This window comes from Populus nigra, chromosome 17 (assembly GCF_951802175.1).
Source record: "Populus nigra chromosome 17, ddPopNigr1.1, whole genome shotgun sequence".
Classification (NCBI taxonomy): domain Eukaryota; kingdom Viridiplantae; phylum Streptophyta; class Magnoliopsida; order Malpighiales; family Salicaceae; genus Populus; species Populus nigra.
In genome coordinates, this window is record NC_084868.1 from 6,766,942 (window position 1) to 6,793,962 (window position 27,021).

Consider the following 27,021-nt stretch of genomic DNA (forward strand, 5'->3'; position numbering starts at 1 on the left):
AACTATGCCAGCCTTTCTCAAACCAGAATCATTGTTCATAACAGTAATGCCTCTATTCTAATAGACTTCATCAAACACTCAAGATAGATAACTCTTCCTAAGATCTCACAATTCTTCGGATGAAGTCACAAAGTAAACAAGGAAACTAAGAGAATATCTCAATCAGTTCTCTTACCCCAGCATGGGCAACGAAGAATCCTTCACCACTAACTTCTTGACGAGCATCTATGCAAAATAATTATGAGAACTGAAAATTTAGGACAGATGAAATCGAGTACATACTAACACGTCTTCTATCAAATGTACTAACAATACATCACCATCTATGTGTACCGGTAAAAAAAAAGACTGGAACAAAGTAATCTCACCATAGCTTTTTGACAAAAGTTGTGGATAAATTTTATATATATTTTAGATGAAATCTATTTACGTTTATGTAACTCTCTGTATTAGCTCAACAACACAGGAATATGTAGATTTAAAGGTAGAGTTTCGATTGTGTCCGGGATGGAAGTTAAATGGGACAGCATCTGAATGCTACCAAGGGATGACAACCTTTTGAAATACCTCAAGTTGGTTTTATGTCTACCAAAATTTAACAAGGAGATGAGTCAGCATCACGGCAATCCTTGCCGCATCAGTCCTTACTGTTAGTAATAAAAGTTTCTATCAATTTGTTTCGGATTAAGATACTTAATTTATTGCAAGAATAACACAGTCAAGATTCTTTCTTCTAACAAGCAGCAAGGAGAATCAAGAAAAAGTCCACATGAAATGCACAACAGAACCAAACCCCGCTGTCTAGCTTAGATGAAAAAAAAAAGGGAGCACAAGACAAAAAATCACAAACTTCTGGAGTTAAATGCGCATAAGAAATACTCAGGGTGATGTAAGTAAATACCTTCATCCATATCATGATCAACAGCAGCAACAGTATTGAAAGGCATTTAGAACAATGATTGCAACAAATATACACATGAAGCACTTGTGAGTTTATCCACAAGTAGTATATTGCCTCGCAATAAAAATACATACAACAATTTTGGTGGCTACAGCAGCCAGTGGCAGTGCTGACTCATTGGGAATTCAAAAATAGCGTACTGACAGAGTATCGCACTTGCTATTTAAGCATCGTTGTTGAATTAGCCTGCAAATGAAAGAGCAGAAATCTCATCATCTATGGTTATCATCTTAAGCCATCAATCAACCCCTCTAATTCTCTCCTCCCAAACCTCCTTCCATCAGAATCAGCTTCCTTACACCTCGCCACGAAGTAAAAAATGAGCCAAGCCACCATAAAGTAAACCTCAAATGTTGACTGCAAAAGGGTGGCCAAAAACTTCCCAAAAACCCGAGAAAAAACCCATCTCGCAGCTGACCCACAAAGTATTTCCTCGTAACATTTAATCTGTAATGCCTGATTAAACATAGTGGATATCAAATAACAGCCTTCTTTCAAAATTTCTCTCCCAGTTCTTCTTGTATCCACAACTGTAACCCAAGCATCCACAGCAAATATAAACCCCACGACCAAATCCAACAACATCCAAATAACCAAAAACCTCGAAATCTCCTTCTCAAACCCATTAATCCATGGTAACATAATCGAAAACGGCATCAACTTCAACCTGATGAAAAGCTTAAAAAATGAATACTGATCCTCAATTTCACCAAAAAACCACAAGCCCACCAACTGAGTCAAAGCATCCCTCACTGCCCACCTCATCAAAATAAACCCAGCTAATCTCTTACTCCCTAATCTAGACCCATCCCAAACAACCCCAATAAACGAACCATACCTCCCTAACAAATCATTAACAACAACAACAAAAACAATACCTAAAACCCACGAATATATTGCAGTAAATCCTAAAATGACCCAACCATAAGCAGCAGATAGAAAACTTACTAGAAAAAACAAGGCAGCTGCGTCGCGTCTCCCCAATTCCAACCCCTTCACTAGAAACTGCAAATCCACTATCTTCTCCTCTCCATTCTCTTTACTAAAATCTTCGCGGCTTCTTTCACTATCCTCATCGTTATCATGATTTGTATTATCAACATACGAATGAATTTCTTCCGCAGCCTTGAACTGAATACCGGACCGGACAATTTCCGGGACTTTAATCCCGTTATCGATGACGGCATCGGAAAATCCGAATTCGGGATCGAAGTTGTGGAGAATCACGAAACTCCTATTGGGAGGGAACTTTGGGAAGAGGGGGGAATCAGATTCTTCATCAGCAGAAAAGAAATCATCATCTAGGGTACCGACACGAGTAAGGTGGAGGAAGGGACGGTGACGGCGAGGGAGGGGATGGTGAATGCGGTGGTGGTGGCGGCCGGCAAGGTCGAGACGGGAGAGGAGTGATTTGAGAGAAGGGTCGCGGTCGATGAAAGAAGAGAAGACGTGGGCCCCATTTTCGAAGAATGTACGGAAAGAGAAAAGCAACAAAGAGAGGAAGAGTAAGGTGAAGAGATTGGAGGAGAAGGTTGAGGCAGCCTGTTTGATTAGCTTCGAGGCTGTCCGAAGGTTGGTGATGCTCAGACGGGACGACTGATCGGTCATTTTTTTTCTTTTCTTTTTGGGTGTCGTTGACAAGGAGGGGTTGAGTTGAGGAGGAGGAGGGGGTGGGTTAGTTTCTTCACGCGATGGAAACGGAGGTGGTGACTAAACGCTTCTTCATTTTCAGTTAGTTAAACAACAGCAGCAGCATGAAGTGAAATTTAATTGCATTTAAGGATGAATAGTAAATTTTAACTTGTTAAAAATAAAAACACGTGATAGATTGCTAAAAATTTAATCCTAATATTTTCACAAGCAAATTATTTTTGAATTATATATATATATATATATATATATAAAATGAAGTGAATGCATCCTTAATATTAAATGGAATAACTTATATTTGTAATATAAAAGCACCTTACACCTTATGTGCAACCAAATATTAAATTGAATTCAATTTACTAAATAATTTGAATCCTATTAATAATTTATAGAATTATTACCAGACAATTTACTTGTGTCACGAGTCTCATTTTCAATGAAAAAAATGAATCGAGTGATGTCAATTCATTTTCTAGCTTGAAGAATATTTTTATTCAGAATTGAAAAGTTGACACATATGCTTAATTAAATAAATTATAAATATAAATAAATATTAGAAAAAAAAATGTTCATGTAAATTAAAAATTAAATTAGAAATTTAAGAAATATATATAGTTTAAGATATTTATTTTTATGTTGTGGGGAGTTATTTAGTTTTTTTATTTAATTATATGTCGATGATTTTTTATAAGAAAAGGAATAATTTAAATTTTGTTGAAATAAAATAATTTGTTAGTATAGTACTTTTTCTTATGAATTTATTTTCTCAATCCAAAAAATAGAATTTTTCTTTAGCATGTACTTTATTAATAAAACTAGAAGACAATTGGAATAAATATTCAAAAGACCCGGAATAATTCAAAATAAGAATAGAAAAGACATCATTTTAATTAAAAAAAACTCTTTATCCTATTAGTACAATTCCTTTTTGGCAACTTTTTTATTCAGTATCTATTTATTGAAGAAAAAAAATTATTAAAATTATAAAAGAAAATTTTTAAAAATATATTTTTATTATTGTGATGTGAATGTATTAAGAAATTATAAGAATAATATAATTGTAATTTTATATGAAATCATATTTGAAAAAATATAAGGATGAATGCCACAAAAAATAATTTTTGATAAATTCTGAAGAGTTCAATGAAAAATTAAAAGTATGAACAACCTTGCACACACGATATTATTTTTGAAATCAAAATACTCCAAATCCTAATACAAGTTAAATAAATTTATTTATACTAGTTAATACATCCTAAAAAAAGTTGGAAATAACAACATAGTTCTTAGAAAATAGGAGAAAAATCATAAATCAATTAAGAAAACATTGCAATCTTGAACAATAAATTATAGGCTTTATTGCAAAGTCTTTTCATATCTTATCACTATGAAATTTTAACCCTATCAAATACAAGGTCTTTATAATTAAAATTTTAATTTAATCTAATAATTAGATTGAAAATTATGTCCATTAATATAAAATTACACATTAAAAAAATAAGCTCAATTGATATGTAAATAGGTTAAAAAGTTGAATATGTAAATATTGTAAGAAATAAGACTTAAATATCTCGAATTATCCAATTAAATGACTTTTTAGTCATTTTAGCTTTTGACCTTGTAATAGGCCCAATTGATATATGTAATGGATCATGTGTTGGTGTTTAATAATTCTTATCATTTTTCTTGTCTCCTTTAAATGATGTAACCTCAAATCATCATCTTAATTAGATGTTGACTTATGTTTGAAAGACATATTCAAAAGTTATAAAAGATATTAGTAATAAATATCACACACTTCATTACTTGTTTGCACTCAAATATATATCTTCACTCGTGTTTCACTCTTAACTTGACATTTCTTGATATTATTCTCATATCTTCTTGTCTTTCACCACTCTTAACTCTTTTTTTTAGTTTTTTATTGAACTAAATAAAAATCAATCAAAAAATTTAAACTTATAAAGTTCAATCAATGAATGTAAAAATATAAGACAACCAAGAAAATAAAAATAAATTTCAAAATAACTCAACAAAACTCGAATTTAATATGAAATTTATACCAACAAAACAAAACCAAATCTTTTAAAATATCAATTTCACACCCCACAATCTAAAATTTCAACAAACCCAAATCAATCAAATAAATTTCCACAAGTAATTTATCCAAGGCTGGTGATTTTAACAAAATCTGTTTTAATCAACCTAATTTTACAATTTGATCTTCTTCTTTTTTTAATTTTTAATTTTTATAAATTTTGGAATAACTTAAATAACGGAAAACTTTTCTCTCTTTAAAAAAAAATAATTCAAACAATCAAGGTTATATGAATAGTAAACTGTGAGCTTTAATTTTAGGGTTTATAATGGTTTTCAATAAAAGGTTAACAATAGCTAAAACATGTATGGGATTTTGAGTATTGTTGGTATTCAAACAAAAACTGAATTTTTTAGGATTTCTGAAGCTTTAGGATTAACATTTCAACAGTTAAATTTTTTTCCAAGTTTGATTAAATCAAGTCAAAACAACCTATATTGTGATTGATTAACCGTATTTAACAAAAGCAAAACACACTAGCAACACGTTTTGATATCTCGATTCGAAAAACAATTGTAAGATACCTGTTACAAAACGCAGTGAGTTTCAAACGAGAAGAGAGCAAGATTCTAACAACGCAGGAGAGATTGCAGGAAGGGAGAAATCAATTAAAAAGCCTAGATTGATTTCGATTCCATGTAGTAGCTCAGATTGTTTCTTCTTCAACAACATCGCGATGTAGCAGCTAAGATCTTCCTTATACAACATCTTTTGGTTGACTATTAGAGATCCGATTCTATGATGGTTCACGGTCCTGGGAAGAGGCGATCGATGCTGCTTTCTGCAATCTGTGAGAAACACCAGCACTGATGTCATTTTGAGACTTCGTAAGTTGCGATCTGCCAAATTCTTACTTGGATGAAAGAAATCATACTGATGATGATGGTGTTGAATGGCGTTCTGCAAACTAAGGAAAACATCCCATGCCATTGTCTTGCTGATCAAGAGGCCAGAACTCATAAAATATATTATTTTGAGCGTGACAGTGTTGTTTTTTAAAGAAATCATACTGATGCTGTGGAATGGCATTCTGCCTGTACTTGGGGTGTTGAATCTCGTGCAAGAGTAATTTGAACAAGAATATGAGAGCGATTTAAATAGTTGAATAATTAATTGTGAATAAATTAGTCAATAGAGTCCTTTGTCAACTTTAATTATTATAGCAAAAACAAAAACAAAAACAAAGAAAAAGAAAAGAGTACGACAACAGGGGCGTGCCTGAAAGTGTTGGAAATGGAATGCAAATCCGAACAAGGGCTAAAAAGGGCCACATCGTTCTGTTATTACAACGAGAATAATAACAAGACAATTAAATCAAAAATATTTGCAGCACTAAAATCCGCCATCAGTATTTTCAAAGGTGACCACAGATTGCCTTTGTAAAATCAGTTGTCGATGAAGAACCACCAAGGTCTGCAGTCCTATACTTTCCCTCGGCAATTGTGTTAAGAATGGCATCCTGGATCCTCTCCGCTTTGTCATAGAGCTCTAAATGGCGTAACATTGTGACAGCACTTAACAGTAGAGCAGTGGGGTTTGCCAAATTCTATGCACATTCAACCACACAAGAGGTTAATATAGACAGATGAAAAAAACCATCAGAGAGAAATTTAGGAAGACCAGCTATTCAAGTTGAAAGCAGGACAACATAAAAATGAATAGGCATCCATGCACATTGCATGGTTGCATGTTGAGAAACTCTGGATAGAACAAAGAAAACACGTAAATTAGCTGTGAATGCTAACCTTGCCAGCAATATCAGGTGCAGAACCATGCACAGCTTCAGCAAGGGCAATCCCTGCTTCACCAATATTGCAGCTGCAGAAGAATTCAAATGCTGTCAGAAAAACTGAATTGTACTACTGTGCACGAATGAAGATCTTCAAATACCTTGGTGTTAAGCCCAAACCACCAACCAACCCCGCACAAAGGTCACTGATAATGTCACCATAGAGGTTAGGCATCACCAGTACATCAAAAAGAGCTGGATTCTTCACAAGCTGAGCATGAGAAACAAAAATCAGAAATGACACTTCCATCTTCTCCAACAGAAGATTATCCTTGACAACAGTGATAGTGTAAGAAAAGAGACCCCCATGTTAACAGCTCGGGACATCATGTGGGTGAGTGAAACAGAAAATTTCATAGTTTAAACACCCCCAAACTCCCACTTATTCATTCACAGTAATTAATTTATAAAACTTTAAGAAAGAAATTTACGATACCATCATACAGCAGTTGTCAATAACAACTTCTTCATATGTGATTTCAGGGTACTTCTCTGCAACCTCACGACAGCACTGCAGGAAATTAAATCAACTTAATACGGAGATACTTGGTAAATAACAATGTAATATGTGATGTGAGAAGCAGCTAAAACAAGATTACCTTGAGGAAAAGACCATCAGTTTTCTGCATAATATTAGCTTTGTGTATAGCTGATACTCTCTCTCGTCCGTGGGTCTTTGCATAGTGAAAAGCATATTCAGCAACTCTCAAACTTGCCTGACGAGTAATGATTTTGAGACTTTCAACTACACCTCTCACCACCTAGCACCAGCATTAAATGAACCAATCCATTAACTTTATACACCTTGTATACTCGTTAATGCACATCTGAAAACTCTCTAAAGAAACTTACTTGGTGTTCAAGTCCACTGTATTCTCCTTCCGTATTCTCACGAATAGTGATAAGATTAACATTATCATACCGAGTTTTATAACCAGGGAGGCTATAGCAAGGCCTAACGTTGGCATACAAATTAAGCTCTTTCCTAAGAGTAAGGTTCAAGGAACGATGGCCTTTTCCAACCGGTGTGGCCATTGGCCCTTTTAAGCCAACCCTGTTTCTTCGGACAGATTCCAGACTTTCCCATGTCAGAAAACTCTGGGTTCTTGGATCTATTTGATCCCCAACATAGTGCTCTTCCCACTCAATTGGCACCTCAGCTGCTTGAAACACCTGTGATGGTGGAAATTAAGATAAATAGCCATGGCTATACAATAAATAAACAGAACAATTACACGCAGAAACATGAACATTTATCTTGAATTTTATATCTGAACCCTTATTTATTATGTACTAAAAATATCGAAGAAGAAACTAAAGATTTGGTCATTACCCCTTTATTCAGATCAATACAAAACCCTTTCTTTTCTCCATAAACATCAACAAGACTAAGACACCGAATTCCGAAAACGGTGATGAAAATAATACATTAAAACATTTTGCGCAAAAGAGGTGACTGCAGTCTGCTACTACAGCGAATTATTTAACAGAGAATTCGGGTGCCATCATCGTTAACAAAACACATAACATGCAAACATTACTTGAGAAAAACAAGAATACTATGAGATAGAGAGAGGGAGATAAATAGTGTTCAATCGGACCTGTTTGACGGACTCGGCGATCTCGGGGCCGATACCGTCACCGGGAAAGAGAGTGGCTATGATGGGAGCCGGAGCAGAAGAGAAAGCCCTAGCCGTTGAGGAGATCTGGGTGGAGCCGCTTGCACCAAGAACGCGCCTCAACACCTGCACAAGGGCCATTGATTGATTGATTGATTCTGTAAGCGCTGCTCCTCCTTTCTTTCCTTTGTTATTACTAACAAAAATATAAAATAAAATGAAAGGCCAAAGGGAATATTATTATAATATAACGCCGCAGACTTTTCAATTTTGTTTAATACTGTTAAAGTCGAGGCTGTGACTTTGATTTGTTGTTGTTGCTGCTGTTATTTATGAAATTTTGTTTTGACGTGCTGCAGCCGAGCGTGAGTTTTGTATTATAATAGTTTTTATGGTTGAGATTTGATAAAAACAGTTTAATAAAAAATATTTTTTTTATAAGGTTTATTTTAAAAAAAAATTAGTATTTGATTAAAACTGTGGTTAATATTGTGGTTTTAAAAAAATAGTTTCTTGTGCTTGGTTAAAACTATGGTTAAAATTGTGGTGGAAAAAAACAGTTTTGTGTTTGGTTAAAATTGTGATTGAAATTGTTGTAAAAAAAATAGTTTCTTGTGTTGGTTAATATGCTTTGTGTTTTAGATTTGATTTTAGAATTACTTAAAAGAACATATATATACACACGTATATAATTGCAAAACATAGGTGTTTTGTAATTATAATTACATAACGAAATAAAAAATCCTTATACATTAATGTACTCATTTATTGTTCCATCAAACTATTTGCAATTCCATCGCATTCAAAATCCATACATGAAGGCTTCTGTGATTCTTGAACGACCGAGCGATGAACAATATCAAGTAAAAAGTCATTTAGACTTAAATTGAGATTGCGATCATACTCAGAAAAAACCGTATCATCTTTCTATCTTCTTCTAATATAGTTATGTGGTGCCATTGATGCAACTACAATCTCAACTTGTGTTTTGTATTGATAAGCAGACATGTTTTGTAAAATTTTCCACCTCTGTTTCCATACCCCAAAAGAACATTCAATCACGTTACGTAGTGATGAGTGTGCACGATTAAACACTTCTTTCCGACCACTTGGTTGTCCACGATGCCTAAATTCTTGGAAGTGATACCTCTCGCCTTTGTAGGGACTCAAATACTCATACTCATTTGGATATCCAGCATCAACCAAATAATATTTTCCTGCAAATAATAACAATATGGTAATTTTTAACAAAACTAAAAAAACAAATTATATTTCTTCAATTACCAAATCCTTAATTTATTCAAAATCACAACTTTCTAGAGGTTTGGGAAATTTTATATTGCTATTGTCAATAGTCTCAAGAAAAATACGAATATTGTGTGCACTGTCTTCCCATCCTGCCCACACAAACATGAATTGCATGTCGAAACTACAAGCGACCATGACATTTTGTGTTGATACATCTTTTCTTCTAATAAATGGAATTTGATTTTCAGATGATATGCAAGCACGAACATGTGTGCCATCAATTGCACCGACACAATTCTACAGGCCACAAAAACATTAAGTACTCATAAACATTTATAACATATTTCATACTCATTTAAACAACTTAATTAAACAAAAATTCATGTTACCTTGAAATGTGTATAAATCTTGGATTCATAGCAATTTCTCTTGGTGTGCTCGTAAATTATAGATCTAATAGTTTTATGACTTCCACAACAAACAAATATAATGATTTAAGCACTTCTTTAAAACATCTACTAATAGTTTCACCTGAATGCTGAAATCTTTCCTACACTTGTTTATTTGACTCCCCAACTGCTATTGTAAATAGAAACATTGCCACCTTTTCAATAACGTTCATTTTTCTTGATGATTTTAAGTCATGGTGCGTTTCTAATTCAGTGCACAAACTCAATAAAGTGGTTGCGTCCATCCTAAACATGTTAACACTTCGTTTCCAATGACTCTTAAAACCTCCGTCAACCAACGCATCCCTGTGTTATACGAAACCATACATGGTTCTTTATACATATAATTAATATAATACATGTTTATAGCTCCAACTGTGTATATAATTAATTTTTTCATATCAAAATGCCTCCTTAAAATAAATTCATCGTCATCATCACTGTCATCGTCACCACCATCATCATCATCATTACTGTCGTCGGCGTCGTTTCCATCTCCGTCATCTCCGACACCAACAATTGAGGCACCACTATCTTCATAATTAGGATAATTAATGTGGTCTACAATGCGATTCATTACATTATCATAATTGCCATCGAAATCCCCATTAAATATGTCATTAAACCGTGAATCATCCATAACTTCAATTACATGTAAACAAAAAAAAATTATATGTTGTTAATAAAAATATTTAAATAATTAAATATTATTTAATAAAAAAAACTATTAAAAAGTTGGTGCGACATAAGCTTTTCCATACCTGTACAGCCAACAAAAACAGAGTGTTCCACTTACTTGTATAAAATGCAGTTGAGGTTTGTTATGAAGAAAAATAGCTCATTGAAAGTTGGCTTACAAACATTACTTTTTATATAGAAAAAATTTAATGTTGTTTACGTCTCTTTTACAAGTTATTCAGCTTTCAACATAAGTACATTATCACATGTATAGACTGTAAAAGTAACATATAATGTTAATATTACAGCTCATACATGGACAACATTCTAACATGTATTCTTTCATTTGTATTGTTCTCATTATATTATTTAAGATTCCTTGGCCCACTTTTTTTTCTTTACTTTTCACCATAACAGACCATGATAGTTTCAGCAATTCACAAATTATAAAACTCAGTGAAAGAACTGCAACATGTACCGAAATCATCTAAAAAACAACAGTAACTGAACTACAATTCACACCTCACATAATAAACATAATTTTGGGATAAGAACTCCAACAACAACTGCACCAAAGAAAACATATATTCCAATTGAATCGGTGACAAATCTAGTAGCTGAAACAACAGTTAGAGTAGCATATACATATATTTCATACACTGGCTCCCATGCACACAATTGCTGAAACAATATTCACAACTCATATGCACACAGTAGCTGAAACAAGCATTTTAACAGCAATGAATAGCATTGACAAACAAGGCAGCAACTTCCGTTAATCCTCATGGCAGAAAAGAAAACAAATACAGATTTTACACCTCACAAGTACACAGTAGTTGCACATAGTATATTAATGAATACAGCTGGACAAACAAGGCAGCAACTCCCATCACCTCACGGCAGAAAAGAAAACAAACCAATATTTACACAGTAGCTGCACATGGTAATAAATAAGACTACATAAATATTATTTAACACTTTTCACATATAGCAGTTCAAACTCAGTTTGGACTGGGACCCACTTAAAAAAAATTATGGCAGGTGTTAATCAAACATGTGTAAATTGATTTTACTTTCAGCCGGAGCCACACCAGCATATCTAAACACCTTCTTATAGAGTGTTTGGTGACACTTGGTTTTTTTAAAAAATTAAATTTGTTTAGTTTAAATTATTTTATTATTTTTTAATTTTTTTAATATAGTAATGTTAAAAACAAAATAAAAAATATTATTTAGATAAATTTTTAAATAAAAAATAACACTACAACGTAAGATTATTCCTTTATGATACTTTGCCATAATTATTTTCTATGTAAAATATTTCATGTGAAACAAATTTACCATGTTTAGTAATTAATAATATGAAAAAATATGATAGAATTAAAGTAATAATGATATATTATGATTATGAGACAGTGTTGTGACTTGTGACGATGACAGCTACAAAAATAGTGAAGCAGCAGGGGTTTAGTGATACGGATGACGACGGGAGTGCTAGCTGTAGTTTACGAAAATAGTTAGAAAATATTGTTATATAATATTTTACGCAAATACCCCTCATGCATGTTTTTATTAATAAAGCATAATTTCAATCATTTTCGCTGTTGGAGTAATTTGTAGATTAACTTAATATATTTATCTTTGATACATATTATTGATACTCATAATTTCCATATTTAAAAATAATAAAATAAGTGTGATTAAATATATAAAAAATATATTTTAATAATTTATCCATGATTTGTTATTTTGTCTAACCTTCTAGATGTGGTATATAATTATTATTTTTGTGTTGGGCTTGACACACTGGGCCTAGGCATGCGCAGCCTCACAGTGATGGCCCAAAAATCAAGCCTACAAGTGAAGGCCTAAAATATAAGCCAGGCCCGCCTCACCTTTTGCTTTTTATCTTTTCTTGTTCTCCCTTTTTTCCTTCTTCCTGCTTTGTTTCTCTTTTCTTCTTCTTTTTTATTCATTATTATTTGATTTGATCTTTGCAGATTTTTGAAATTATTTATCTCCCTTCAATCTATTTTAAATAGATAAATATGATATATTTTTACTTTTTCCTTAAAACACATAATGAAATTAAATGTTGTTTTAACAATAATTAATTATTTTTAATTTTATTTCACGTATACTTAAAGTTACATAAATTTTTTTATAACATTTTCAAAATTATTATAATATATAAACATTTAATTCACCATTTCTTATTTCTCACTTCATCCCTTAATTTAAAATATTATATTATTTATTTTAATACATTTTTTAATAATTAAAGTTTTTTTTTATCTTAGTTGTGAAAAATAATCTCATATAATATTTATAATTCACCATTAAACTTATAATTTTATTTTAAAAAAGATCCAATTAATTCAAAATGGCTTGAATCAAATGCATGAATAATTAAAGTTTAGGTCATACTTGGATTAAAATTAAAACTGAGCTAAGGAATAGCTATATTTGTCAATAGCAGCTTACGTATCCGAAGCGGCTGATGCTTTCTCCCAATCAGTGGAAAAAGATGCTCATCCTCTAGAAGTGGTAGAGCTCTAAGAAAGAGAGGCCTTGTCCTCCGCTCCGGTACTAAATTCAATAAAAAAAAAAAAAGGGCGCTTCTTCGTCTTCTCCGGGCCCCTCTTCTCCTGACATCAGTGTAGACAACGGCCCTTTTCTGCCACTCTTGCAGCAGGAACACATTCTGACTTGAAAGAAGGAAAGTCAATCAAGACTGGTGCTACCCACGCTGACTCACTCATTGAGTATAAATATCTCTGCCTCCATAAGACCATTATTTTACTATTTAATACTTAATAATAAAAATCTGTTTTTTTTATACTTTTTTTAGATTGAGACAAGTATAAATTAAATTTAAGGGTGCTTTTGCAAACATAATTCTTAGTTGAGCTCTTTTTAATTTCATCACGTTGATTGATGACGAGTAGTAACTTATGGAGACTGTTGTTGACGAAAGGTTAGGTTTTAGAAAGAATAGTTTTAAGGTGGTGAGACTGCTGGAGAAGATTCACATCATTCCATCACACATCTTAATGATAACTGATGAGAGTTATAACCGTTATTTGACCTTAATTGAACAAATAACATTTAATGTAAAGAATTTTCTCGTTTTACTTTTAAATTTAGTTATAAAACTATTATTTCTAACACTTGTTTTTAGCAGACTTTCATGATGTGCATCTATTTCAAGATACGCTGGATGATCAAGAAGAACATGATTGCTAGCACATGTAATTAAAAGAAAAGAAAAGATTGTGCGGAGCCTACAACAAAATGTACATCTATGTCCTAATATATTATCCTTTGTTTGCTACAAACATATGGATTGCTTAACATGGATGTTATATTGAGTTTAGCAAAAACCATGAACACAAACAAATAATAATTTTAATTTTTTTAAAACCTTTACGAATCCATTTACATAATATAAAGTTATAGGGTTTCAATGAAAATTATCTAAATATCATTTTTTTTGGAGTTTGATCAAACAAAAAATCATTTAATTTCCAATATCTAATAGTAATACACATGAATCACTAAATCAAAAATCTCCTAAATTCTTTTATAAGAGAGGGATTGAGTGTTATGTCTTGAGAGCTAGCTCTTTTAATGTTTTTCTATGCATTATATATTGTAGAGAAAAATATAAGGGAAAAACCTAATAATCCTATTAATTGTAAAATATCACTTTGTCACCTAAAAAATATAACATATTTTATCTCAGAGCAATTATTAAAAATTTATGCAATCAAGTTTATGCTTGATTTTTCAAAGTCTAGATTGTAATTTCATGTATTAATTACACTTTAATCCTTAATTTCTAAAATTTATTTACAATTAACTCATACTTGATTAGTCCTCATATTTTAATTTCTTACTAATGTTTCTTAGTACATGTGACTCACTAAATTTCTAATATATTGATCCAAATATAAATCATAATCATAATTAAAATATGATTAAATAAATTAAATAATTTAACTTATTATCAATTCAATAAATTGATTTATTTATATTTAAAGATCAAGTACATTGTTTAGTAATGTCTCATGATCCCCCAAATATTAGAAAGGTTATATGTAGGTTGACTTAAATTTTCAGTTACTAGATTCTCAATGTAACCATTATCTTTTTATCAAGAATTGATTGATTTAAATATTTGAGCATTAAAGGTGTTTATTTTTATCAAATCATGTTTCTTCTCAATATCATAATCATTAATTATTTAAATAAAATTTGATACTTTTTACATTGCGCAAGAATTTATCAATCAATACTATTTAAAAACATATGAAATAATATTTCTAATTCATCTAGGATAATAAATCTTCTCTTAACTACTCAAATACCTTTATTTAGTTTATGTTATGCCAAATATTTACCGATTTGTTACCTTTGATATGCTATATCAAATATCTACTCATTTGTTACCGTTGATCCAAGAAACGTGCAGTTATAATCAAAATATAACATTTCTTATATAAAATAACTTGAGGATCTCAAGTCTAAGAATCATCTACATAACTTTGTGAGTATTTCCATAGGCATGAACAATCTCTTCATATAGAATTCTCATTTGGGTTGGTTCATTGTACTTGTCATTTAATAAGCAATCACATATTAGTTTCGGATATCCCTCATACCTCAATTTATGGGAACAACTGCTCTATTTAATAATAATAATAATAATATAATATGTATTAATCTCAACAATTCTAATTAATATTTAATCTTAAAAGAGCGCATTAACCATGAATATTTTTGAATAATGCTTTGATGTAATAGAAATCTTCATAATTATAATCATTTTTATAGTATTCTTTGCAAAATATTTTTATCCAAATGACTTTATCTTTACTCAAGACCATAGTTATCAAACATGGCCCGGTGGGTCAACTCAGGACCCGGGGCCTTAGTCGGGTCTATTTCATTCAAAACTCGGGCGAACAATTGGCTCATAGAAAACTGTTTGACCTGTTAATCAACTCGGAACCCGGGTTCGGGTTGACCCGGCAAAACCCCGTGGAGACCTTTTTTATTTTTCAAATATGAGATTTGAAACCCTCTAGCAGAGTTTTAAAACCCGGCCCGGCCCGGCGGGTTGACCCGGGACCCGGCCGACCCGGGCCTGGGACCGGTCCGGGTGGAGGCAAAAACCCGCTTGGGAATTGGCCCGGAGAAACCCGGTCGACCCGGGTAAACCCGGATGAAACCCAGCATATAAATAAAAATAAAACGTCATCGTTTTATCTTTTCACTGTCTAATTATCAAACCATTTGCATTACAAAGTGAAGACAGAATCACAAATTCACAATTCACATAAACCTAATCTCTTCAAAGTTCAAGCTATATCAGTTGCAGATGAATCTCCACCCACAAAAAACTTCAAGGCAAGCCATAGCTGGTAAGTTCCCGTCTCTCTTTTGGTTATAATAACAAGAAAAGGCCCTTAACAAACTAACTTTTGTTGTTTCTCTTCAGTTTTTTTCTCTCTCAAATTTTTGTTCTTTACTGATTGATGAAGCAAACCAGTAACTATACACTTGGAGAACCGCGTTTTGTAGGTAAACTATATATCCTTTTCTTCTTTACCAATTTTTTCTCCATTGTGGCTTTTTGGTTTTTCTGATTTCTGGGTTTTCTGGTTTTTAATTTGTTGTATTTAATTACATGGGTAATTCATGTTTTTCTTTTTGTATTTGAAAATTAAGAAGATGATCTACCATATTATTGGATGTTGATCCATACCTGTTTAAAATGAGTTTTCCTTTTTGTATTCACTGGTTTCGTTTCTCTTCATGGATGTAAGTTCTATGTCAATCCTTTTGTTACGAACCAGGAGACATGATGAAGGCTGGAAGGAGAGCAACAAGAAACAACAATAACACTAAAGGCTTGAATATAGTTACAGTCAGTAGAAGAATAAAAGCTTGTATATAAACTGGTGTATGGAAACGTGTGAGGGGGAAGAAAAATACAGAATATTATTCTCGATCTCTGCTTACCCCTCTGTTCTCCTTTCTCTTCTCAATTCTCTGCTCATTCTCCTCTGCTCTCTCTTGTTCTGTTCTTTCTCAATTGCTGTTCTCTTTTCTTTCTATTCTTTCTATGCTGAGCTTAACACCTTTTCTGTTTCTTGCCAGCGTTTTGCTTGAATCTAGGTTCTGTTTCTTGCACTATTTTTGTTTATGTTAACAACAAATTGAGAGAAAATTAAACTATACCCATAAATAATAGATTTTTTTGGGTTGACCCGAGTCAACCCATCTGACCCGTGACCCAGTTATTATACCGGGTCGACCGCCGGGTCGGGTTTAAAAACTATGCCCTCTAGTATATATACTCTATGTTCACAAGAAAAAAAAGTTATGTTTTTTCAATGTGAGATAAAAGTCCTTTTGAAATAATTTTTTAAACTTCATTATTTATAACATGTATAGTATATATTCATATGAATTATTTTTTAATTTTTTCATATGAAATATTAAAATTTTAAATATTTTTTTTTTAATTTTTTCGAGTTGACCTGTATAACTCGGGACCCACCCTCTTAGCCGAGTCAATTTTTAGATCAGGTTTGATAACTATGCTAAAGACTCGGTAATCAAATTTTAATGAATATTAAAATAAAAAAATATCTTTGTATATAAAGATATATATTTTACACGAATGAAGCTAGTTTCCTGTACAACTAACTACCAGTTTGCCATTCAAGATATACAATAACAGTCACCTCCCAATTAGTTGACTTAAATTACATTATGTGTGGACATCATTAAAGTGCATCCATGACCTCTGGTATTGCCAGATAAACAGAGGATTGCAATGCTGATCTGCAACCACTCACAACTGTAGGAAAGTTTTTGTTAAAGGAATATTTATCTGCCAAGTATATATAGTTTTAGCAATAAAACTATTTATTCATATCCCAAGAGAAGAGAGAATCAGTTGTGAATTCTCATCTGAGATGCTTTTTCCGGTGAAATTGCTTCGACAACTAACACAGGCATGCTATTTATATTCATTCCACAGGCATCCATGGCAGTGGGGAATTTAACCACCTTGATCTCCCTTTCAAAACAAAACCTTAAGAGACAAGATATATTGAAATAGAAATATTCGGAACTGATTTTTCCTTTCCATGACATTATATATATATATATATATATATATATATATATATATATATTACATAGCCAAGAAACTGTAAGGACAGAAAAGCCGTCGAAACAAATGTCAAAAAAATGCAACAAATTTATTGGTAAAAGAAAACACTTAACAGATAGGAAGAGGGGAACCATTCCATTCCCCAAGGCACTCCAGCATTGGGTCAATGATCTTCCCCTGGCACATAGCTGTAAACACCTTGTCGAACTCCTCGCCGGGCGATTGGACCTTTTCGCCAGTGAGCAATACAGTTCCCAACTCCTCCCTCACAAACTTGTACAGTGGATAAGACCTACATTCCTTGATCTTGTTGTCAATTGCTGAATTCCCACTATCATATGCTGCTCTTGCGCTCTCAACTTCTTTTGGCAAAAGAGCCTTCAGTTCTTCCTCGAAAGCTTCAATCTTTTGGAAGACTGAAGTGCTAAGATTCTTCTCGTTCTCTCCATTTTCCAACGCATGGTCAACAAAAACTTGCCTTAGTTTCTGCATCAATGGATAGGTAGCACTGCAGGGGTCATCCACATAGGCAAAGACATATTCACGATCAACCACCTTGAGCAACTCCTTCTCACAGAACCTTGATGGGTGAAGTTCTCCGTTGGCACCTGTAGTTAAAACCCTCTTGGATACCTGACTAACTGTGTTCTTGACTGCGCTCTTCAAGTTCTCTTCCAAGTGCCTCAAGTCGATAGCTTGGCAAAGAGCCACTAAGAAGGTTGTGGACATGAGCTTCAAGATATCGACAGCTTCTGCTGTCTTTCTTGAAGAGATAAGCCCCAACGAGTTAACATCTTGATTGTGCTGCTCGGCACTTTGCACATGGGTGGTGACTGGATTGGCGAGATACTGAAGCTCAGAACAGTAGGAGGCCATTGCTATTTCAGCTCCCTTGAAGCCATAATCCAAACTTGGATTCCTGCTAGCAGTGAGATTCGATGGCAATCCATTGTTGTAGAAATCATTTACGAGCTCACTGAATTGAGCAAATAGCAGCTTGCCTATTGATGCAATAGCCAAACGTACATTATCCATTGAGACTCCAATTGGAGTTCCCTGGAAGTTACCACCATGTAAAGCCTTGTTCCTTGAAACATCAATTAGAGGGTTGTCATTCACTGAATTAATCTCTCTTTCAATTGACTTGGTCGAGAATCGGATTACTTCAATCTGGGGACCAAGCCATTGGGGTGAAGTCCTTAGAGCATAGCGATCCTGCTTTGGTTTCTGCAAGGGGTCCGTTTCATGCAACTTCTTAGCTGCCTTCATGTAAGCGCTGCCATCTAAAATGTGCTCCATTATAGCTGCAGCCTCAATTTGACCTGGATGGTGCTTCAATTTGTGTGTCAAATGGTCAGTGAATTCAGGTTTACCATTCATAACCTCAGCAAAAATCGCTGACAAGAGTTCCGATAAGACAGCAAGAACGTTGGTCTCGAAAAGAACCATAGAAGCCAAGCCAGAACCAACTGCAGTTCCATTAACTAGAGCAAGGCCTTCTTTAGGCTGCAACTCAAAGAATCCAGATTCAATGCCAGCTGCTTTAAAGGCTTCAGCTGCATCTAGCACTTCTCCGGTGGGACCAGTGGCCTTGGAATTGGGCCTGCCAGTCAGCAATCCAGCAATGTAGGATAGTGGAACTAAATCACCTGAAGCAGTGATTGTGCCTCGTAGTGGCAAGCATGGAGTGATGTTGTTGTTGAGGAGCCTGGTAATAGCTTCCAAGATTTCAAATCTGATGCCAGAGTAACCTTGGAGGAGAGTGTTGATTCTGACAAGCATTGCTGCTCTAGTTGCTGAGTGAGGCAGTGTGTGGCATGTTTCCGTTCCATTGCCAAAGATCCCAGCATTCAAGAATCTGAAGAGGGAAAGAAGAAAACACCATAAACAAATCAATTACGTTTTTATGTTAATGCTTCAAAAGCACAAACTCACAAGAAGGAAACTGGTGAGTATCAATCTGTCAGATATAAAAAAGATTAAACAATGAGTTCCACACGAAGCTAAGCAGTCAAAGCATGCATTGACCATTTTACCTGGTAGCTAGAGAAGGTTAACCAAAAAGATGTAAACAGATATTGGAAGAATAAAATAAAGTTGAAACGGAAATCTCAATGCAGTTCTGGTGACCAATTTCGCCTAAACTTTCCAATTGAATATTCCTAAATATGAAGGTGCTTGTTGGCATGTGAGAAGATAAAAATTGAAGTTCCTAGCTCTTATTTAAAGTTAGATTGCTTGTATTAAAAATTCATAATACTCCTCACCAAAACAAAATAATTCTTGATCAGTTTTAACTACCGATCTTATAAATAAGGAACTCCGGTCCATAAATATTTTCCCCCACTTTCATGGAACTTGATGATGAGTTGTCAGATGGGGTCGTAGAAAGTCTATAAATGGGAACATCGGTCTCTCTCTACTAGACAACTCATTGAATGGACGGCCATAGCCCACCACCACTCGATGCCCACCTACCTCTTCTTCAAAATATCATGGATTTCTCATGATATAAGAGATCATTTAAAAGTCATAATAGCGTCAATTCGACCTAGCTACCAACTCTCTCCTTTTCTGTATTCTCTTATGGTGAAAGTGAAGACTCAACTCTTCGAGTGAACAAGTCTCTACCCTCACACCAACCACGTCAGTGAAAAAGGCAAAAAAGGTAGAGGAAAAGGAAAACCGTACTTGAAGTAACAAACATTTACTTAGGTTTGGAGGTTTTTAAATCTGCTCACCTAATAAGTTCCTTCTGAAGAGCACCGCCTTGTTTGGTTCTTCTGTGAGAAGTGGCACCAAAACCAGTAGTAACGCCATAACTATCAGTTCCCTTGTCCATGCTATCCATGACCCAGTCACTGCTAGCCTTGACACCAGGCCTTGCAGACTCAGAAAGCTCCACCTTGACATCACCAGTATCATGACCAGCAATGGATGCAACCTGAGCAATGGTCAAGGTCTCACCTCCAAGCTTGACAACAGGCTTTCTATAATCAGCCACCATACGTTTGACTTCATCTAAGTGGCTTCCTTTCATTGCCTCGGCAGCAACTCCCCAGCTGAGTGGATCAAGTTGGTGGACGCACAAACTCTCCAAAGAACCATTTTGGTAGCCATTCTTGGTGACTGTCTCCATTTCTTATTTATATATATGTTAGACCAAAGAAAAGCTTAAATGAGAGAGAAGGAGTCTTGAAGAATGGAGGAAGAGGAGTTGCTGTAGAGGAAATCTTGAGTTCTGGAGTACGGGATTTCCTGAGAGAAATAGAGGGGAGGTGTAGGGGGTTTAAATAGAGGGGTGGGACTTGGGAGTCTTGAATATCATGCACAGGAGATGGTAGGTAAGCATGAGGGCCGGCAAGAGGTGACAAAGTGGGTTTGTTGAGACTGAATTGTGGCCATTGATATGGAACAATCTAAGGGTACAAATCACGGAGCGTGGAGTCTTTGTGGATCAATATTGGCGATTGGCTTAGAAGGGTAAATTTGACTCGTGGGAGGGGTGCATGGTGGCGAGGTTTTGGTTGGTGAGAAACGGGAAACTTCGTATTGCCATGTAAAATGAATAATATTGGTGTCCATAAAGTACATAGTCTCGCGGGGCTGTAAAGCAAATACCATATGGATCCACCTAATAATCATGCATTTTTCTTTCACCAAATGGCTTGAATCCTTGACTTGGGCTCCCATGTCGTCATGATCATCGGTAATTCTCACGAGTGAAATTCTCTTACACCCCAACAAATAATCTATCTCTTGGATATTTAATTCAAGTCATATATAATCATTGTCCATGCCGTGTGATGATATTATTACCTAGAATCAGTCAGCAACCTAAAATAAACGTGCGACTAGTTCCCAGCTAACGAAATATTGCTATTTAAGAAAAAACAAAGCAATATATATATAGAGGTTGGAGAGGCAAGTATACTGATGATTGCATGTTCATCAACAACATGGCTGGCTAGTATTTAATTAGTACTGCCGGATTCAAGCCAAGGAAAATTAAGGGGATCTCATAAATTAAAAGGAGGTGTAATTAATCGTTTCCACCAACATTATTACATATTATTCTACACAGGCTACTTAAGCAAAGCAATGTTCGGTATATACGACATCATGTTGATGGTTAAGAATGGTTGTATAGTTATGTCTGTCTGAATGTGGAAATGCTCTTCTTTTATCATTTCTTTTTTCTAGAACTTTAATTAATTTTATGAGTTACGAAGTTAACGATAATATAAGTTTCTAATGACTCTAAAATTTATAAAAATTAAATTAATAACCTTAAAAAACAAATTAAAATGTAATCAGCTTAACTATATCATTCAATGTTTCTTTTATAATTATTTTTTTTTAGTTTAACGTAGGTGTCCGGACCAGCTTGTGCGCACCTCAACTAATCTCACGGGCCCTGAAGTTAACGACCATGTAAATCTCCAGTGGCCATCATATAAGCAATCATAAAGCTTAAACTTGAAACCATAGAAAAAATAAACCTTTTAATCTTAAATTTTTATCACCGAACACCACCTAAATAGTTTTTTTTTATAATTATTATTTGAACGAGTCTCGCCTCCAGCGAAAATATATACATACCTACCAGGAAGATGCCCTTGAATTATTAGTGGGCTTGGTAGTTGTAGCAGTCATGTGATTAATTACTAGTTTGTTTTTCCTCTCATTATCTACTCTTCAACTCATCCTAATTCATATATAAATCACGACGGACGCCCACAACTTATCTCAATTCTTGTTCAAATAATTATTTACAGTTAATTAGGCATGAAGTTGTCTTGCGTCAAAACTAAATATCTCAACTCAAAGTTTATGTTTTTTTGGTGAAGTTTCATGACGAATTTTATATTAATACCTGGCACTTTCCTTCAAATATAAACTTTTTTACACTAAATTAAACCTTGCATAATCCCTTATAAACAAAGGTATTTATAAATGCTATATATCTACAACTTGATAGGAGCACATGAACGAGATTTGATCGTGGTGCATGAGAAACTAAAATATTCCATCCTGTGCGTTGGAATTGTTTGACCTGCCAAGAACTCCGCCGCTCATATTTAGTGATCCAACACGATTCTTATTGACCCACGCTTTATTACAGACTTGACTGAGTCCTTTTTTTTCTTTTTTCTTTTCTAAATTAAATATTGTTAGGGCCCGTGAGAATAGTCGTGGTGCGCGCAAGCTGGTCTGGACACCCCACATGAATAAAAAAAAATAGGTTATATTTAAAAAAAAACGATTGGTTTATTTTTTGAAAAACAAATTCTAGATGATGTGTTGTTTGGTTACCATAGTCACTTTAACGGCTGAAAAAATATAATTTATGTTTTTTTTATTCAAAAACACCTAGAAAAATTATATTAACAAACTTATAAATGACCTTAATAAATAAATAAATAAAAATTCAATCCAACTTGAAATTAAAATTCTTTTTGAGTTTAAATTTAGGTTTTTTATGCAATTTCAAGATGAACAAACATCTAAATAAAATTTTTTTAATCAAATAAAATTTGTTAATAATAAAATTAACTATGTTGGTGTCTAGAATTGGTGTTGAAACTAATTTTCTTTCCATTCAAAATCTAGCCATTCCTTTTTCTCTCTACTCTTAAAATAAAAACTGAAAAAATAAAAATAAAATTAAACTTTATATTAAAATTAAATGGTAAACATACTAAGATAAAATAAAGAAAATTTTAGCAATGAATCACAGTAAAATACGAGAGACTGGACAATACACATATGTAAGGTGAAAAACCCATATTTTTTAGTGTTTTCTATAATATAATATAATAATTTACATTATGGAAATACAGTGAGTGGAAATATGTTACCATAATATCCGGATCTCTATCGGTCTATATCATTACTTATACTCGTAATTTAGTCTTGTTAATTAAATTCTTATTTCTTTATAACAGTAAGATTCTTGTAAGTCTCTGATTTTATTTATTTATTAACCCAAAAAAAATTAAAAGAGAAACTTCTCTTTCCATAACACTATTTACTTGAATAATATCTTTTTTTATTTCTTTTTTATTTTTTAATTTTATCCTTCAATATTAGATTATTTAAAATTGAATTTTATAGTTTTTATAAGATTATCTCAATCTCAGAATTTAAACCATGAGTTTGACCGATTAATTTAGTTGACTCGAGTTTTTATTTTTTAATTGACTTTCTTCTTTAATTACATCCTTCAACATTGAGTTAATTGAGAATTAGGTTTCGTGATTTGTTTTAATTTATTTTCTATGAGGTTATCCATATCTCATGACTTGGGTCATGGTTTGATAGGTTAATCTGGGCTAATTCGAGTTGTTTTTTTATGTCCTTTCTTTAATTAGTTTTTTTAAATTTTAATTGCATCATTCAACATTAGATTTATTGGAGGTTGTATTTCATAATTTATTTTAATTTTTTTCTATTGATTATCCTGATTTGATGACCCAGGTTACAGGTTTGTCAAGTTAACTTGGGTCATGAGTTTGACAAGTTAACCTAGATTGAATCGAGTTATTTTTTGTTTTAATTAATTTTTTCTTTCAATTTCATATTTCAACATTGTGCTTATTATTGAAAATTGGATCTCATAATTTGTTTTGATTTACTTTTTATTGTGTTGTTGTCTTGAGTCAAACTATATGTTTAGCTGTCATTCGAGTTGTTTTTAGACTTATCAAATTAACTGAATTACATTAAAAAATATTAAGAATACCTAAATATTTTTTATATTTTAAAAAATAATTTTTCAAACCCTAATATGTACACACACAAGTAATGATGTTGTTTATTTAAGAAGGGAACCAGTGGTACTGGAGTGGTAGGAATGCGGGTGCTAATAACACAGAATACTAGCTAGTGCTTTCAAATTAAAATAAACTAATGATAATTGTTGGATTATAAGTAATTTTTGGAGGTGAAAAATGTATATTTTCATGAAATAAGCCTATATATATATATATATATATATATATGTAATTCCTTATGTAAAGGGAAAATGTCAAATATTATAATGTTTTCTCCAAACATATATAATGAAAGACAATAAAGCAAAATGTACTGGTTAATATTGATTTTGAATAAAAGAACTAATTTTTTTTTTCTTTTCTGAGTATTGGATTCAGCAAGGATCCCACTTTGTTTTTGTTATATTTCTATTAAAATCAACTAGGAAATTTCATTTATGAAAAAAGAGAGATAGTTTTCCATGATATTAGAGTCTATTTTAAGTAAGTATTTTTTTTATTTATGTTTTAAATATATTAAGATTAAACAATTAAAATGTCCTCCTCGATCGGGACACAACATAACTCCACCTAATTTAACCTTCGTGAGTTTCAATAACTTCGAATTTAAACCCTTAATTATGAAACAATATTTTTAGTTATCAAAATATTTTCATTCTTTGTAAATTTTGAAAGTATAAAGTATATATGAACTACTAACCTATCAACTTTATGTGTCAGCTTAATAATGATAATAATAAAATTAGATCAAAATGAAGGCTGCGCTAGAATATCTTTTAGGAGTGTAGAGGAGGAGAAGGGTTTTTTATTTTTATTTTTATTTTTATTAGGTTTGAATTGTGAACTCGGGCTTAATAAATTCTTGTAGAAAGAAAAGAGTACTAACTACGAAGTCCTTCAAGTCTGTCCTTCCTCGAAAATTTACGTTCTTCGATCCTTTTCTTTTTTTGAAGTGAATCATAAATTTAATTTCTCATTATTATATTTCTTTTGTTTGTGTGTTTTAATTTTACTATTGATGTAGAAATTAAGGTTATCAAATAGATGTAATATTAAGGTTGAAACAATTACAATAAAAGCTCTTGAAATTAAAGTTGTGGATTTAATTAATGAAATGGTTTAGGATAAGAATATTATTTGTATAATTTTAAGAAACTAATATTCGGATACAGTCAATATGGTATATCTTATCAAGAAACAAATATTCGGTGAAAAAATAAAAACATCCGTCTATTTTTCCCATGGGGGTGGCTGAGAGAAAGCCCAGCTTACGACGAAATTGCCACGTTCAAAACATAGGATCGTGATACAAAGAGATATCCAATCAGAGATGGAAATAATGACATATATTAATAGCATATCAAATAAATTAAAAGATGAAACAAAGAGATGTAATTTAGAAGGTGTTTGTTTCATAAAAAATGATTTATGAAAAAATTATTTTTAAAATTTTTTTGTATTTATTTGTTATTAGAAAAGTTAGTTAATAGAAAACACTTTTCGGTCAACAAAAAACATTTTCTGGTCAACGGAAAATTTAGCCTGATATTTTTGACGGAAAACACTTTCCGGAAGTTGTGAAAAATTTAGAAATATCATATTATTTTTTGATTATATCAAATTTGATCCTCAAACTTTTGATTGCTATATATATATATATATATTATTTTGAATATTTATTTTTTAATTTCATTTTTTAAAATTTAATTTTTATAATTATTATTTGTTTTTTTGTTATTATTTTTATAATTGTTATAATGACATGAGATTTACATCTCTCTCGAAATAATGTTTTTATATGGTGTGGATAAGACTTGTTAGAAGTAGAAAAAACCAGCAGACTTTCAGAAGAAACCATCAAAGCTTACAAGTGAAAGCTGATGATGTCCAACGCTCCCACAGTCTCCACTGCTCATAGATTTTTGAACACTTCAATTCAATTGGCCAATCAATCATTATCATAGTGATTTATATATAAAATAAAAGACACGCCAGCTGGAGAGGAGGAGGAGGTGTTGGACGGTAGGTCCATAAAGACGAGTCTTGGTTCTACGCCATGCATGCCATGCCACCTACTTACCTCATCATTTATCCACAATCTGACACGCTTATACAAGCCGTCGAATCCTGTACATTACCTCGACTGAGCGTTAAATTAAATATCGAACTATATAAAACAAAAAAAAAGCTTGTAATTTCATGCATGAGATTTATCCACTCACAATCCGACGAAAAACAATATACAGTAGAAATTTGGCTTCTACCACTGAATTATTCTTGTAAGCAGATTTCCTCTTAAATTTAATAATTTTACCGACATAATTTTTTTTTAACTATCTAAACTTATAGTACAATAATATATATTTTACCGACGAGCACATAGACAAAACTAGTCTATAAAAAAAACTCTCATTAGTAATTTTTAGTTTATCGGTGAGTCTATATATAATAAATTTACTAATAGATTTACAAAAAGACAAAGCATGCCAATTTTTTTTACCAGCTTTATTTTTGTCGGTATTTCCCTTGAAAAGTTTGCTATATAACCGATAAAAATACCGTAT

At 32.7% G+C, this 27,021-nt stretch overlaps 3 protein-coding genes and 2 long non-coding RNA genes across 5 annotated transcripts; 1 reads left to right on the forward strand and 4 right to left on the reverse strand.

Moving 5' to 3' along the window:
• Positions 1-888: 888 nt before the first annotated feature.
• Positions 889-26,464, reverse strand: LOC133676500 (uncharacterized). Its single transcript, XM_062098171.1, has 2 exons — positions 26,461-26,464; positions 889-2,631 (listed from the first exon to the last, which is right to left on the reverse strand). The coding sequence occupies exon 2, from the start codon at positions 2,567-2,569 to the stop codon at positions 1,187-1,189; it is 1,383 nt and encodes a 460-aa protein (XP_061954155.1). The 5' UTR covers positions 2,570-2,631; positions 26,461-26,464; the 3' UTR covers positions 889-1,186.
• On the reverse strand, positions 5,834-8,373 carry LOC133676477 (isocitrate dehydrogenase [NAD] catalytic subunit 5, mitochondrial). Its single transcript, XM_062098142.1, has 7 exons — positions 8,100-8,373; positions 7,351-7,671; positions 7,098-7,259; positions 6,935-7,009; positions 6,600-6,709; positions 6,455-6,527; positions 5,834-6,255 (listed from the first exon to the last, which is right to left on the reverse strand). Exons 1-7 carry the CDS (start codon positions 8,256-8,258, stop codon positions 6,064-6,066), a joined length of 1,092 nt encoding a protein of 363 aa, XP_061954126.1. The 5' UTR covers positions 8,259-8,373; the 3' UTR covers positions 5,834-6,063.
• LOC133677695 (uncharacterized) lies at positions 15,739-16,790 on the reverse strand. Its single transcript, XR_009835820.1, has 2 exons — positions 16,520-16,790; positions 15,739-16,368 (listed from the first exon to the last, which is right to left on the reverse strand). It is a non-coding gene; the product is annotated as an uncharacterized LOC133677695 (long non-coding RNA).
• Positions 15,774-16,518, forward strand: LOC133677694 (uncharacterized). Its single transcript, XR_009835819.1, has 3 exons — positions 15,774-15,918; positions 15,996-16,078; positions 16,354-16,518. It is a non-coding gene; the product is annotated as an uncharacterized LOC133677694 (long non-coding RNA).
• LOC133677693 (phenylalanine ammonia-lyase) lies at positions 17,751-20,953 on the reverse strand. The gene is made up of 2 exons (XM_062099821.1): positions 20,423-20,953; positions 17,751-19,539 (listed from the first exon to the last, which is right to left on the reverse strand). The coding sequence occupies exons 1-2, from the start codon at positions 20,818-20,820 to the stop codon at positions 17,790-17,792; spliced, it is 2,148 nt and encodes a 715-aa protein (XP_061955805.1). The 5' UTR covers positions 20,821-20,953; the 3' UTR covers positions 17,751-17,789.
• Positions 26,465-27,021: the final 557 nt, after the last annotated feature.

What these genes read in the sequence shown, in the direction of transcription:
- LOC133676500 (XM_062098171.1), bottom strand. Translation starts at nt 2,569, where the DNA reads ATGACCGATCAGTCGTCCCGTCTGAGCATCACCAACCTTCGGACAGCC.
- LOC133676477 (XM_062098142.1), bottom strand. Translation starts at nt 8,258, where the DNA reads ATGGCCCTTGTGCAGGTGTTGAGGCGCGTTCTTGGTGCAAGCGGCTCC. An exon ending in TTGACAACTGCTGTATGATG is followed by an intron (nt 6,710 to 6,934) that starts GTATCGTAAATT and finishes TCTCATGCTCAG; the next exon opens with CTTGTGAAGAATCCAGCTCT. An exon ending in CACCTGATATTGCTGGCAAG is followed by an intron (nt 6,256 to 6,454) that starts GTTAGCATTCAC and finishes GAATGTGCATAG; the next exon opens with AATTTGGCAAACCCCACTGC.
- LOC133677693 (XM_062099821.1), bottom strand. Translation starts at nt 20,820, where the DNA reads ATGGAGACAGTCACCAAGAATGGCTACCAAAATGGTTCTTTGGAGAGT. An exon ending in CTTCAGAAGGAACTTATTAG is followed by an intron (nt 19,540 to 20,422) that starts GTGAGCAGATTT and finishes TTCCCTCTTCAG; the next exon opens with ATTCTTGAATGCTGGGATCT.